Below are 16248 nucleotides of genomic sequence, written 5' to 3'. Positions count from 1 at the left end.
ACTCGGGCCTTGCCTTCTGTACACACGCATTCACGAGGTCCTTCCCTTTTGTCTGGCTGGAGGCAGCAACGAACGAATTCGAACGAGCGACTTGGCACGCGTTGTTTGAGAAGTTGGGTACTGTGGTGTTTCGCGTCGGGTGGTGTCTCTGAAGAAATCCAAGTTCGTCGAAAGCAGGAAGTTTAACAGTGCGTCAGATGCAGACGATCATCCTGTGAAGACCCCGCCGTTCCTATGTAGATATTATCTACGACAAGCTATCTGAAGGCGGAATCAATGAGACCACGTTGGACACGACGGCTCGTGCATGTTAGGCCGGTGCTGTATGGGTTGGATGATTGTGAGCTTTGCTGAAGTGAGGCCGATTTCAGGTTACTGCATACCACAAGGTTGCCACTGCAGCGACTGACCACCGATGGCTGTATTCTCGACAGGATAACAAGTTGATTGTTGCCTTTGTGACCTCTGACTCCTTTCCACAGGTTATTCCGAATTCAAGTTGCATAGGTAGTCTCTGCATAGGTCTCATCGTCGCCTGTCACGGTACCTAGTATGCTTACCAGTGTGGGGAACGCGGGCAACCTCTATGCCGTCTCTCTGCGTCACAGTAACAAGGACTGTCAACAGTATTATTCTCCTCTACCGCAACGGCAAGTCGAACACGGGATGACAGATTTCGCTAATCATAACCATTCAGCCGGACAATCCAATCAGATGACGGCGTCTCACTATATCCAAGACTGTACGAGGTACAGAAGGGTATCACTACCTACTCGAACCGCACATCTACAACCACAGATGAAGGCTTCTGTCGCGAATACTCATCGTGAAAGCACTTCACTAGAATGGAAACAGATGGGATCACCTCACAACGTGCACGACTCTGCACGACCTAGACGAACGTCATTGCCTTCGCAACCTACATCACGGACGAAAGGTCCGACTGTCATTACCTCCGTGAATCCGAGCCGTGGAGCCACTCCTATACCACACGCTTTACCCTGTCGGCAAAAGATATCCTCAGTGCCCTCACACGTGACAGACCCTGGAGCCCCGATACCTCCTCCGAGATTTCGAAGGACCTCATCCCTTCACAACTATCCGCATTTGGGTGGACCATCATTAGCCAGTTCGCGTCCGCGGAATCTGGACTTTCACGTGGACACATTTCACAGAAGATCGAGGTCTGCGGATAGCGCGACAGAACAGTGCAGTGGTGATCGTGGGCGGACGCGTTCCGCTCTCGATGCTGCGAGAAAGGACGAGAGTGAAGTGGTGTCGGTGACACTGCGACCTCTTCATGATGCGGGAGGTGATGGTGCGCAGACTTACTTTGGCCTAGTGAGGCGGCCATCATTGGATAGCAGCATCGTGTCACTGAGGACCTACATTCGAGTGAGCTTAACATTTCATTCACATACTAGTCTACACCATACTCTTTGTTATGACAGGCTGGTAGAGCGGCAGAAGCAATGCAAAAAAACGGAACTGTGTGCTTTTTTCGCGTTACCGCAATGCCAATTGTTGAATGTTCGCTCGTCAACATTGTTTCGTTCAGGACCTCGTCTGATGATATTTCGCGAAATGAACAAGAGGCGGCGCTTTCATTTTGCGTAGCAAGAGGCGTAGTATCGTAGCGAGTCGCCAAGAGAGAAGAAGAGGAAATAATGCAGACGATCCCTGCTTGTAGACAAATGACGTCAGAGCTGAACTATATACGCTCGGACCTAGGGGGCGGACAAGGTCGCGAGCGAAAGCCACAGTCTTAGGGGATTACGATGGTCCCTTAAAGGGATGCGACCTTCGGTCCTACTTTTTTTTCAATAGACCTCTCCGTGTTTGTAAACAAATGACGTCATAGTGTTCGACAGCGCCACCAATTTGGTAGAGTTGAACTACGCTCGAAGCTAGAGGTGAACAAGGTCGCGCCCGAAAGCCACGGTCTTGAGGGGATTACGATGGTCCCTGAAATGGACGCGACCTTCGGTCCTACTTTTCTTTCAATAGGAGGCAGTGAACAAGTGCCCATTCGTGGAACCCAGCCCTCCCCTTCCGATTTGTTTCGGTTTCAGTCTGTCTATACCAACGTCATGATGACGTTTCTCGGGTAGAGATCTATTCTGCAGACAGGTGTAAATCTACTACCATTACTATTTTATAGAGAGTAGAATATTTTTAGAAAAATGTACGGTACATTTGCTAAAGTACCGTTGCAGCGTTTTTGTTTTTTGTTTTTCCTAGATTTTTTTTGAAATTCTCAGCGGCATTTTAAACTACCTCTTCGATTGTTTCGGATATTGACCGCATGCTGCGTCAAGATTTTCACTTTCATGTTCCAAACTAATACACCGAGTCAATCCTGGAATACACGCCCTATTACAAAAGATTCAAGAAGTGCGAAAAGACGAAATGGAAGTGTTTCCGTAAAACCGTGCGCGCGCGGAGTCATAAAAATAAATTGAAAACGACGTTATTATTAAATAGAGCGTTAGGAACTAGACTGGGGCACAGAAATCGAGGCCAGCACCGCATAATGTCCAACTGGATTAAACCTTCGTGCGCTCAACTGTTCAAAGGAAGGGAAACAGAAAATTGCGGGGGGGGGGGATATGTTTATTGAAAATTGGAAAAACAATGGAGCAAGGGCATTTCAGCGGATGAGAAACGTCGCCTGGCGGGTAAAGGAAACTGGAATTTGATAAAATGTGAAACGAAATGAAACAGGCTCCCTGCTGGTATAGTAGGAGAGTAGCAGTTATGAAGAGGCAGAGTGAACTTAAAATTGTTTCTTTCGACGTCTGATGCAGGTGCAGCAAATGGAATGTCCGAACAAAAACATTCCTATCGATCGAGCAGAATGAGCCACGCGGGAACCCCCAAATTAATTAAAAATAACTAATAGTTGGATCAATAATGATCACGTTACAATAATAATTTCAAGTAGATTTACCGTCTTTGATACTTTGTTCGGTAACGAAGTACGGGTAGCGATACTTAAAAAAAAAAAACAAAAAAAGAACGGTATTCGCAAACGAATTTCCGTAACAATTTAATGGTACCACGATCTTTGTATCGTTATCGATACCGATGCTTTTATAGCGCCCTCATCCTTTCCTGACAGGTCATATTTCTTACACCTTTCCGAGCGTTAACTGTTCCTTAATAAAAAAAACTGTTCCCTCTAGTGCTTCAACGGAACGCGCCCGTACAGTGTCTGTGCATGCACGCATACAGGGAAGCGTATACTAGGTTGACGAACGAAAAAGAACGAAACGGCGTCAGGTAGTCGTAAAAGTTAACCAAACTCTCTAACCTGTATGATAAATACATATACTGGTTTTTGTTACAAAACTGTTTTCTCCCAGTTCGCTGTTATCTAAATGGGGTGCCTTACGTAAGCGAGACATCGATGTGGCAGATTTTACGGAACTACTTCCGTATTTTCAGCAAAAGTATCGGGTAACGACTCGCTTTACTTTTTTTAGTAACGGTAGTGGTACTTCGTTACCTCAACAAGGAAGTATCGATATCGGTATTTCGCTACTTTTTAACCAAAGTAGTAACGACTATCGGTCCATGACTTGAAAACCCGAGACGAGGTAGGGACGAAAACAGACACACACAAACACCGTGTTCGTGTGTGTCTGTTTTCGTCCCTACCTCGTCTCGGGTTTTCAAGTCATGGATCGTCACCACCAGCTCGCTTGCTACCTAACTTTCCTTTCGAGTATCTGTATCGCGATGCGATATTTCAGTAGCGGGTACAACACCGCGTGGAACCCAGAGAGGAAACCGTCCAGCTATACGAGCGATCAAGTGCAGTTTTTTTTTTTTTTTTTTAAGTATACTATAGAATTATGTGCGCAAAACGTCGATTTAAAAAAAAAACGATGATTTGTTCGAAGGAACTGGGCGATCCGATTCATTATGTGCGCAAAACTCGATTTGCAAAAAACGATTTACCCGAACGAATTCGGCCATCCTATTCGAGCAGCACATGATGTTTCGTTTGCTTTATTTACGTGGCAACAATAGCCCAGTGAATGGCTTCTCTCAAGAACCAATCATCTGAACTGTCACATGCGAGTAAACACACGAAACGAGACGTCTTTCGAAATTGGCCCTTTTGAATAGCGACTGTTTGTCGAGCTCTCGCCAGGTCCGAAATCCTCCGTCGGGGCCGACATTTTCTTTGGCCGCTTTTTTTTTTTTTTTTTTCATTTGGACGCAAACAGTGTATCCTCTGGAGATTATTACAGTGGGGTGTTGCGAAGCTCTGTGGACTCACGGTTCATCCTTTTAAGCACTTTGACGATTGCTTTGATATCGGCGTCTCATAGTATACGGTTATGAGACGTCCAGAGAGAGAAAAGGGGAGAAAAAGGAGGAGGAGGAAATCAATTTTTCTATTTGAGGCATTCTTGCTGCGTGCTGTGTTGACACTGGCTGTTTTCAACTTGAAGACATGTCGGAGATAAGACAGTGGTAAGTCAGATGTACGTCGGCACAGCTCCTTTGGAAGTCGTCCCAGGACGCACATTCCCCCAGGGCGTTAGTCGTGACGTTGTCCATCTCTGTGAGGTCGACAACAGCGACGCCTTTCGCCGCCACCACCATCAAGAAGTGACGAACACATGGACGTAGAGAGCGAGCATCTCCCGTGGCTTACTGACGAAGATGATCGCCATGTTCCGGGAGCGTTCATTATGCTGACAATACGTCGCTCCCCGGCGTAGTGGAAATTTGAACAACTCTGAAATAATAGTGAGTTTTACTATAAGTAACGTACGCTGTCGCCTTTGCGTACGTAAGGGATAGCGTTGATTCGTGGCTTTGCGCACGCGCAAGACACACGCAGAGTTTTGCGCATACTAAAGCTCACTCATGTCTCGCAGGAGCGTTCACACTGTTCACGCCACGTGAAATGAAACTCCTCAGTTTCGTCACAGTGACGTCACGCACACGTCTCTCCGCGCGGGAATTTCAAACCGTCTTTTATTTAAATGATTTATAACGTTTTTTTCTTATTCCGTGTTAGCGCCGCGGAGCAACTGTGGCTATGATCGGCGTACAGATGTGCACAGATGGAGAGAGGACAGCAGGAAGGAGTGGGGGAACAGAGGGGGTTAGCATGTGTCCTGGGCCGACTTCACGGGGAACTGTGCCGACATTCGTCTGCAAAGTCTTCGGAAAACCCAGGGAAAACCTTACACAGCACAGCCGGTGGTAGGATTCGAACCCAGCACCTCCCAGTCTTCAGCACGACCTTGTCTACCGCAAACAAGCGGGACGCTACCCGCTAATGTCGATAACGAATTGTACCGCTCATGTCGGCGTAAAGTCCAACGCATTAGGGAGGAAACGAAAGCCTACATATTATTGTCGGACAGCAAACTATCTCTTAAACGTGCACGAAGCTTTAATTAGTAGCGAGAATAAGATTAAAAGCTAGGCCACGTGACCAGGCGAGACCAATCAACATTATACCCAGCCACAAGTTCTCCTGCGCTCTAAATCCCTTTCGAGCTGTGAAACCAATTCAAACTGCGTGTGTGTGAGAGCGGGGACGAAAGTAATGAATAGGGCTGCACACCCTGATTAAATCCTGGCCCCGTTTAATTATGTCGTCCCATATTCATGAGTCTTATACGCTGTGCATGCAGCAGAGAACGAGCCGTTTTGTGGTGGGGTCTCAATGGCGCGATGGAATAGTTTTATCGCCTAAATTGCGTCGGTGATTTTTTTTCTATCCCTCTTTTTGCTCCACCACTCTATCATTCTCATTTAAACAACATAAGGAACATGTAAATTAGGTAGAAGGTGACCAAACCGAGGCTATGGCCCGGTTTCACCAATGCTAGTTAACTTTAAACCGATATCAAGGGTTGCTAAAACATGAAGTTAGCACTCAAATCTTTCTTTAAAATGTTAGTTGGTGACATGATGTTCATCCAGCGACAAGAACTTCCTTTAGTGAAGCAGAGTTAAGCGTCAAATTCGAGTTAAGGAACCGTTAATCTCGGTTCAAATGTTAATCGGAGTTGGTGAAATCGGGCCTATAGCACACACACACAAATCGACATTGATCAACCACAAAAGCATATAGCCTCTAGCGCTAAGTAACAATCAATAATGTAGTCGTCGAAAAAGCGAAACAGCGGCGCGATTCGCCTCAACACTTCCTGGTTTTATTGGTCTCATTGGTTTTATTGTAGATAGCCATTTGTGTTTTCCTAAGTGATCTGGAGTAGCCGGCTCTCGTAATGAGTGCCTATTTCTCCTTTTTTCCCCTTCTTTTCCTCTCAACTCAACTCAACTCAACTTCTGGTTTTAATGGAATAGCATGCCGACCTTGGTCTGGCAGACCTTCACTTCTAATAATTGTATATACCCCCCCCCCCCCCCCCCCACTTTTGGATTACTTTTCGAATGCGCTAACCGCTGGCTTCCTCTCTCTTTCTCTCTCTCTCTCTTATTTGTTTTTTGTCTTTAAAACAATGCGTTATACCAGTAATGCGAAACATCCTAGCGCATATCCTGCGTACAACGTGTACAGTTACAGCGCAGAATGGTATCGAATATTTGAAACCATACTTCATTGTCCATTCACCGTATATCCTGCCTTATTCGTTCGCCCTTTGAAGTGATCGTCTTGCACGTCAAAAGAACCCCAGGTGGTCCAAATTATTCGCAGTCCTACCCACGTGCAACATGTCGCCATAGTATATAGGCAGACTAACCTTACGTGGAACATCGCGTAAACAGAAGCATGCTAGAACAGGACGGTTCATGCTATAGGTGTACACTGTAAACTTTTTCACACCTTTAAAGGTGTGCGCTATGAACATTCAACCTGGTTGCGTAACATTGCATCTCCAGGATGATATTTTACAAAATTTGGAAAGCATTACTAAAGATCAAGTGTCAGTCCAAATCTTGCTTTCATTATGTCTTGGATATCGTAGGTACGAGCTAAAGCATATATGCATCGCTATCGATAATCGAGCACGCGCAAGTGTCTACAATACTGTTGAACAATGTTGAGATATTGCAAGACTGAATTTTTGGAGGACAGACAACACTCGAGTAAAGAAAATTTGTGCGAAGCCGTGCTCCATTATGATGTTACCAAAATTACACCTAAAAAGGCGTGCGCCATGCACGTTGTTACACCTTTAAAGGTGTGAAAAGATTTAGAGTGTAGAACAGATTTTTTTGTTCATGTTATATATTTAAGTACTGTCTGACCCAATAAACTTTAGTTGCGAGTTACCAGCGGTATTGTCTCTACGGTGTGTGTGATGGGTGCCGTAACGCACATAAACCGGCCGGCTGTGCGCTTTCTAGAAATAGTGTGGTATATTATTCGTATATTAAATTAATAGAAAATGGAAATAGGCGCGTGTATTCCTTGGAGTCGAAATGCGCTTTGCAGCTGTTTCCAGTTGGATGAATTGCAGATTGCAGGTTCTTCTGATTCCTCCAACCTTAAAGGGTTGAGAAGCCATTGAGGCCGGCTCGATATTTGGTGCCCGCAGTTGCCGTTTTAATTTCCTCGCACGGAGAAGTAATTTCCGGTCTGGGCCTCGGAGTCATTCTGTGGCTTTTCAACGGAAGGGCTCAATTGCAACGCTTTACACTTAAAGGGAACCGTCCCACTGAATGGTTGCCAGCTGCCTTCGACGGTTCGCTTTAAATAGATACCATTCTATTCAACGCAGACCTATACTTTTTGAAACGAAGAAGAAAAAAGAATGACGAACCGTACCGTGTATTTACACGAGCAACGTCCCCACGGAATATTCTAGGGGAAGAAAAACAAAAAACTACTCACGGGGCAGGAAGTTCCGCCGCATGTTATATAGAGCATTCGCACAGTGCCGGAGTATCGGAAGTGCTGTCTGTGCGCATTCGTAGCAGACGACAGGAAAAGATCCAGCGCTGTCGTCTGCTACGGGTCTTGTGGCTACGGCTAACACCACCTAGATAGAGGAAAGCCTGCTTATTCGTCGACGTGACGTAACAACTAAGAGTCAGCCAATCAGGATCGCGTTTTCAACTGCGGTAGCGAATCACAAACGTGCTTCCAGCGGTCGTAGCCATGGACACGATCCACCGTCGTCTGCGAGTACTGATTGAACGTCTTCGCGTACTAAATGGGAAAACTCTAAAATAAAGCGCGAGACGGTCCCATATCTTTGTCAAGACTGATTTTCTGGAAAGCGTGTTGCACTTTTTGTCTACATATTCGGGTCTATAAGTTCCAAGTTAGCTGCAATCATTTGCAAGTTCTCGAATTCGCAGAACGGCGGATTGCAGTAGCAGACGAATTCTGAGCAGACGAGGGAGAGGAGGCAATAAGCATGCCTTCTGTATCTATAGGCGTCGTTGGGTATTCCCCACGGTTAGCAGTACACGAGAAAACGTGACGTTATCTCTACGTTATCTCTATCTCTACGCTATCTCTAGGCAGAAAGCTATGACGTTTTTCGTATCTCCCGCTCGGGTATTCTGAGGAACGTGGTTCACGTGAATACACGGATATGCACATTCCTTTTTAGGGGTGATATTAGTGTGCGTGTGTCGTTGGGGGACAACAACCAGATAATGATGATGATGTAACCCAGCAGCATGAACGATCCTGTGACGAGACTCAATTAAAAAACTGTGAGCTTCTTCCTTCTTTTTTATTCAATGTTAGCACCGCAAAGCAACTGTGGCCGTAAGAGGCGTAGATACGTAAACAGATGGAGAAAGGAGGGCAGGTAAGAGTGGGAGGCAGGGTGGGATAATATGCGTCCCGAGAAAGTCGTTAGTAAAAATAATATTAAGAAGGAAAATTAGTACCAATTAAGAGATGACTGTCGCAAGCGAAACAGCAAAACTAAAACAAAAAAAAACAAGGCTATACGCAGCCATCGGGGTAAGCTGCAAAGGCTGGTTGCGGCCACCAGTTACACAGATCGCTATTCAAACCTTCAAATACAACATCAACTCTCGCATTCTACATCACCACCACCATCGTCATCATCATCATCATCATCTCGCATTATAAACGAGGGCGCACGAGATACTGGAAAGCAATATGGCTAAAAAGAAACGTGTCTTGGCAATGTCAAAGAAAACAGGAATCGTTCCTCGCTTTTCAGAAATTTAATATGAGGTAACGTATGCGGAGTTATGTAAACGTACTCGTACGGCAATGCCAGGAAACAACATGATGTCTGTTTATCGCCGCGTTGAGGAAGAAAAAGAAGCTGTAAAAATTCAACGTGTTCTTCGTCGGAAGAAAAATGTTGTTTAATATCGCGTGTCAAGGAAACGGGAAAAGGAAAACGTCTTTCACTTAAAGGGGAAACCCTCTTGTGTGGATGTAATAAGTTTTCTTTTTCGCCTCTCTCACGCGTGTGGCGAGAGTTCGATAAGTTCGTCGACGGGAAGAGGAATATTGCTGTATTCGGTACGGAGCATAAAAAGGTAATATAGAGACGTCGAAAATAGGGAACGCATAAACTGGTGCCGCTCTCATGCACGGCACACACAAGTACCGTCAGTGAGGCTTTCGGTTTCTGCTGTACATAAGGTACGGTCCGAGGCCTCCTGTAGGTACACTCTTAAAGAAAAAAGAAAGAGAAAAGGTGTACTTTAATTCCTTTTCCTTGCCACATATATCACTCTTTTTTGGAGACTACAAATTACTCTAAAAAAGGAGTCTCCTCACTCCATTCAGGGAGTGAGGGAAGTACTCTAAGAAAAAAGGGAGTACTTTTACTCCTTTTGGGGACTAAATGCATTGCCACAAAAAATAGTCCCTTTCGGAAGTAAATGCACGGGAGTAAATGAATCGCACAGGGTGGAGACTGCATTTCACGCGCTGTTGTAAGAGTCCCAGGTACATAATTGGTTTGCATGCATGAAAATACTTCGAAGCAAACCATCAACCGTGATATATCGAGTGATATAAAATCTTGCGCCATACTAGGGCACAATTTGCGAAGAAAGATGCGCTAACTGTTTCTTACTCTGTGTAGCTGGAAAATGGCTACGTTGTCTGAGTTATACAGCCTTATGTCGTTCAAATTGACCAAGGGCACATATTTACCTAGCCTGTTGCATTCAGGAGACCATTCGCGAAGTTTAGTGACAATTTGCAGTCCTGGGAAGTAAATGTCGGGTTAGGGGACTAAAATGGGGAGTAATTGCAGACTAGGGGAGTAGTAGCTGCAATTACTCCCCATTTTACTCCTTTTTTTTTCTTAGAGTGTAGAGGAACCAAATTATGAGGGTACCCCTTGACTATGGGTGAGGAGACGCTTTAACTCCCTATTGGAGAGTAATTATACACTCCAGGGGGAGTGATATCCATGGCAAGGGTGTACTCCCCAAAAAAGGAGCTACACTACAGTACACCGTTTTTTTTAAGAGTGTAGAGACAATTATTTTTACTGTGTTCTCTAAAACCCTATCTACATTGACATAAAAGGCTATAGAAGCTATAGAAAATTAAACAAGACGAGGACTCCGACAACAGCAAAAATAGAGAAGGAACCAAATTGTGAGGGTACAATCGAGGATTAACTTCTACAGCGTACTGGCCACGACGCTCTCGAAGCTCAGCAAGTCACGGCTTCATGACGAATGAACGAATGAATGCTCGTTTATTTACATCGTATACAACGCGGACCAGCTCCGGTGGCGCAGCGGTAACGCGTGCGCTTGGAGACTGGGAGGTCCGCGGTTCGAATCCGCGGGCCGGCTGTGCCGTCTGGGGTTTTTCCTGGGTTTCCCTCAGATGTGTAATAGGCGTATGCCGGCACAGTTCCCCTGAAGTCGGCCCATGGACGCAGCTATCCTCCCCCCGAGCGGATTCCGCTCGGTCTTCCACTTCACCCTTTCCTCTCCTCCTCTCCACCACCTTTCCCTTCCCGAGAAACATGCCGCCTAATCAATCAGGCAGGCAACCCTCTCGGGTTCCTCCCAACGACACTCCTCCTCCTCCTCCTCCTCCTCCTATACAACGCGGGCAGCAAGACTGAAAAGCTGCTAGCTTTGATGTGTGTGCTTGTGTTGCTCGTTGTTGTTTGTTTGATGATGATGATGTGCGTTTGGAACGACAGCATGCTAATAGAATAAAACGTACGAAAAAATCGTCGAGTACATTTTGTCGAGAAAAGATTCGCAAAGAAGTAAACAAACGGCAAAGTCAAAGTATAGCCCCGGGTGATGAATTCACACGTGGAACATTCCCTCGCCTTAGGTCGAGGCAGACCAGAGCCACGAAGGAGTCGTACAAAGGGAGGATTTCGCTAACGGACCCTCCATAAATATAAACTGTCTTCGTTATTTTCCCTGAATAGAGCCAGATTAAGGCAGAGTAGTCTCTAGAGGGGGAGAGTCCCGAGAAAGAGGGGGCCAAAACCCGTCGGATACCCTGGAGGGTCATCCTAAAATGGAAAAACGTTTTTTTTTTTTTTCTTCTTCTTCTTCTCATTATCAAGCCCTAAATTATATCTTGCACGCGCGAGGACCGGATCTTGAGTAATAATTTATATTTCTTCCTTTAACTAATTGTAGCGTTCATTGTTGACCACGTTCCCATTTTTTTCTTGTTCCTACCATGATTACCGTTCATTACTTCATTCTCCCATTTAATACAAAGACTGAACGTATAGCAGCTCTTTTTCCGATCAAATACTTATCAGTTGCGAACCATATAGCGTAAGCCGTGAAGGGCTATGGAGTGCGTTGGACGGCTACGTCAACGGCTGGCCTCTCGACATCAAGGAAGTACATCACACAAGAGTCCCTAAATACGGATCAGAGTAGCGACATTGAGCCACGCCGGCGAGCAAGACCGCCATCTTGAGTCAGGCGCGGCTGCGTCGCCTAGCAATGGGACGCCATTCTCCCCCTTCTCAGGTAGAAAACAACGCGCAGTTGAGCAACCCAGGAAACCGGTGTCTTGGATGCAGGTGACTCAACATGGACGGCGCGTTCTTGGAAGGAGAAACCACGTGACACGATCGGTCCAATCGGGGACACCGAACGGCGGCTCCGGCGCGGAAAAGGAATGCGATGCTCTGTACCCTCAATTTAGTGTCTCTACATCATACAAGAGACGGGCCCACACATCCATATTTTTCCTTTTACCGAACCGAGCCAAACCACTATTTTTTTTTTCTTTTTCAAAATTCATTATCAAAGGTATAGTGTGCAAACACACATGAAAGACGTTTTCCGTGTGTTCTGTGTGCACTGCCTTTGATGTTGAATTACGTCTCACCAACTCGTCCAGCTCTCCGTTGTTATTTACTTTTTTTTCAGCTTAGTTGCTTGCGGGATTAAAAGGGAGTGGGTGCGTCTATACGGCACGGTGAAACACCTCTTTGTGTTTTAGTTGTATTTTTCGGTGTATTATAATAACGGTACCACTCTCTTGTTTACGCTCATCGTATGCAAGCGAAACGAGATGCTTACTACTTGCGCCTGCAAACAAACAGGAAAGTTTCTGAAGTGTATCCGAGTGGGTTACAGCAACATAACACATTAATACTGATCAATAAGGCTTTTTTTTTCTTTTAAAATCAATCAATCAATCAGGCTACATGTCGAGTACGAGCGAGTGGCTCCGATGCTCGAAGGAAACCGACTGCCAAGCGAGGTGAGAGTCCATCCCGACAGCGGAGTTGCACTCTGACCCGATGTTATGGGCGCCCCGAATGTGGGCCTCTCCGTGTGGAATGTACCATTGGGATGGGTGCCGAGACTATCGTCTTTTAAACCGCAGGTCTGGCACACAGCAGTTTCCGACAGCAATGTTTACGGAAGCGGCTCCATTAAAGCGGGCTTTGTAATTTGCCAGGAATGTCCCGTTCGTGAACAGTTCTCGAGGTCGACATTGCACTGGTAATGCACGGGCGTCTTGCTGTATAGTATTGCTCCGCGTTGGTTGTTTATGGATACTGCTATTTTATATTAGTGCTAACGACTGTGTTCTTTCTTTTTTACAGGTAAGTATTGATGGATGCCTGGCAGCATGGGCCACCCTACGTGAGTTGCATAAAAAAATGTTTAGTTTCCCGAAATGCACGTTGAACCATGGGTGTTTCTGCCCGCGTTTTCATCATTAATTACGTTTTCATCATCGTAATTACGTCATTACAGCTACTTTTCTCCCGTAAGTTGCGTCTGACGAGTTCCGACGTCCATGTGAGCTACGAGAAGTCGTGGTAAAAACATATAAACTTGCTAATCATTCTACACGGTACAAACCGCAACAACTTTATTTTGGATGTACGTAGTAAGAGGACGCAAGCGTTCTGGTGAGAACTTTTTGTAGGTAACGGTGGTATCCCTCAGACTGAGGAATACGTTACCTATACGTAAAGTTATAACCAGATCGCTTGCGTCCTCTCACTACGTTCATCCAAACTAAAGTAGTTGCGGTTTGTACCATTTTTATAGGATGATGAGCATCCGCCTAATTAGTGCAGTGACGAGACGTATTTCGTGGCATCAGGTAGATGGTACAATCTTTCGTGCGCACATTAATACGAAGTACGACAAATATATCTAGGCCTATCGTGGAATAAGGGCCACGCCCAATTCCCATTCCGCAGGAGCTATTTCCGGAGCTAAAGAGTGTAAAAAAAAAAAGAACAAGAAAAAGCAGCCTGCGAGAAAGTCAGAGAAGTTAAATAACCAAAGCGTATCCATCTTCCCACCGCGCAGGGCAGAGTGACAATTCGCTTCGTACGCAAAGGAAAAAAAAAAAAAAAAATGAAAGAAACATTTCGGTTGCTATCTTCCTAATGACCGATTCTGCCCCCGAATTTTAGGTGGGAAAAGACTAAAGAGAGAAAGAAAAAAAAGAGAGAAAAAAAAACACCCAGAACTTCCGGCAGCAGTCTTCACGATAACGCGCCGTTTCTGACTCCACTTTCTCCCTGTTTTTCTTTTTTTTTTTTATTACCTCGTGTGAGGAGGGCCAGATCTTCTGGACATCTTGATTAATGGCTAGCAAATAGTGTGAGCAGGAAATTATTGTTCTCGAGAGTCAGGCTGCACTGCTAAGTTACCTAGGATTGGAGAGGACAGGCGCTGTTCCAAGTGCGAGAGGATCGTCGAGGACGAGTTTTGATCTCGAAACGTAAAAGATGTCCCGCACGCAAATTCCGAATGTTATATGGGAGAAAATATATCGGTTGACAGCAGTTTCAGTTCAACGTCGTTGGATTATTTTTTAAATATTTTTTTTTTAATGGTGTATTCCAGGTGTGGTTGGTGATAACGACGTGAGGAGCGGCTCTAATATCGACGTTCGAACGATTTAGGAATTATTCAGAATTCAGAGTGAAGTATATAAAATGAACCGTAGATATACGTTTCGAGAAGGACAGTTCCCCTTGGAAGTCGTCCCAGAACGCGTACACTAACCCCTTCCCCCTGTGTCTTTCACTCTTTCTGACCATCTCTCCCTGCGTGTACACTACTAGTAGCTACATTCGCGGTGCCAACACGGAATTAAAAAAAAAAAAAAAAGTTTTGCTTCGGCAACGCTGAGACGTCCTTCTGGTCTTTACAAAGGTTCCGAACTCGATTCCTATCTCTCTCTCTTGTCGTCCTGATAGCCATTCGGCTTTCTTTCTGTGCACGTGGAAATTGTCCCTTTGGTTTCGCTCTCTCGTTGCCATTGTGTGAAGAGGAGTCATCGTGGCAGCTCAGAATAACTGTTCTGGCCAAGCGGAAGAAGGGAAATCACCGAAGCGACACCAGGCAGGACAATCAATAGAGGGGCAATGGGACTGCCGCTCGGAAGAGTGTCTCTTCGTGTGTCGTCCTATATAGGCGACAGGGCTCCGATAGAGTCTACTCGGTAGCTCAGTCTATACTGTTCATCTCCTATTGTGCGCCGCATGCTGAGATGTCGGCGGACGTCGAAGGACCCTCAGGTGGGCAAAATTAATCCACAGACCGACCACTGCGACGTTGCTCATGACAATCATCGTCTCGCAGTGTGAAGTCACGAATTATCATTATCGCGATTAACTACAGCGGGTTATTTCATTTCGCGAGTGTCCCGCAACAAATTATCACCATTATATATATACAGGGGGTTTCGCAAAAAAATGAGTGAAAAAGTTTTTAAAAAATGGTCCATCGCCCACCAAAAAGACGAACTGCATATAGTGTTACCGTTGGTGTGAGGATACTCAGACTGTTTTTTTTTAATTAATCAGTTAATTAAATGAAATTAATTAGTCTTTTTTTTTTCAATTACGAGGTATAGAGCCAAAATGTCAATGAGAAAGTTGTAGCGGGTGATACAACGACATGAAACCCGTTGATTGCAACTTTTGTACCTCTAACGGATCCTTTCTTAGCCGGTTCCAAAGACGCGGGACCTGTCGCAGGCGCACCAGGAGTGCCGGATCACAGCGCTATCGAGCGTCCTTTTATCCAGAGTTCAAGGTAACTCGTTACAAGTAACGCGTTACTGTAACTAAGTTCCTTTTTTTGGTAACTTGTAACTTAGCTCGGTACTTTTGCGCCGTGGTAACTTTCAGAAGAACTCGTTCCTTTTTTAGGTAACTTTGCCAAAGTAACTTAAGTTAAGTTCCAAGTTACTTTTAACTCTCTTTTCACTCACGTCCACATATTTTCTCCGGTTCCTTCGTGGCATTTTTTGCCATAAAACGTGATATTCAATCAATGACAGTATTTTATTCGGGAAGTAAGAACCGCTGAACCACTGTGCGCCCACAGGCAGCAAGATGCGAAGCGTTCGAATAGACCTCTACCAGAGAAAAGTCATCATGACATTGGTAGACAGATTGAAACCGAAACAAATCGGAAGAGGAGGACTGGGTTCCACGAACGGGCACTTGTTCGCTGGCTCCCATTGAAAGAAAAGCAGGACCGAGGGTCGCGTCCATTTAAGGGACCATATCGTAATCCCCTCAAGACCGTGGCTGGATCGAGCGTAGTTCAATTTTTGTGGCGCTGCCGAACACTATGACGTCATTTGTTTGCAAACAGGGAGAGGTCTATTCTTGGACATAAACCAACTAAGCGTGTTGCACCCCTCCGCAGGCAACTCAATGTCTAACTCCACTGCTCACGCACGCTGCTCCTTCGTAATGCTATTTTGTGTCCGAAGTAACTTGGAAGTAACTCGTTCTTTTTTTTTAAGTAACTCAGTAACTGCGAGTTACATTTCAGGTTGAAGAACTTCGTTATTAACTTAGT

At 45.4% G+C, this 16248-nt stretch overlaps 1 protein-coding gene across 1 annotated transcript in view; it reads left to right on the top strand.

Moving 5' to 3' along the window:
- Positions 1-303: 303 nt before the first annotated feature.
- LOC135401733 (apoptosis-stimulating of p53 protein 1-like) overlaps positions 304-16248 on the top strand; it is a 58242-nt gene continuing 42297 nt past the window's right edge. The window contains exon 1 of the mRNA XM_064634288.1: positions 304-1395. Within this exon, the coding sequence (XP_064490358.1) occupies positions 553-1395 (843 nt within the window). The 5' untranslated portion in view covers positions 304-552. The remainder of the gene's footprint in view (positions 1396-16248) is intronic.

Source organism: Ornithodoros turicata, chromosome 7 (genome assembly GCF_037126465.1).
Source record: "Ornithodoros turicata isolate Travis chromosome 7, ASM3712646v1, whole genome shotgun sequence".
Taxonomy (NCBI): domain Eukaryota; kingdom Metazoa; phylum Arthropoda; class Arachnida; order Ixodida; family Argasidae; genus Ornithodoros; species Ornithodoros turicata.
This window is presented reverse-complemented; position numbering and strand designations above follow the sequence as displayed.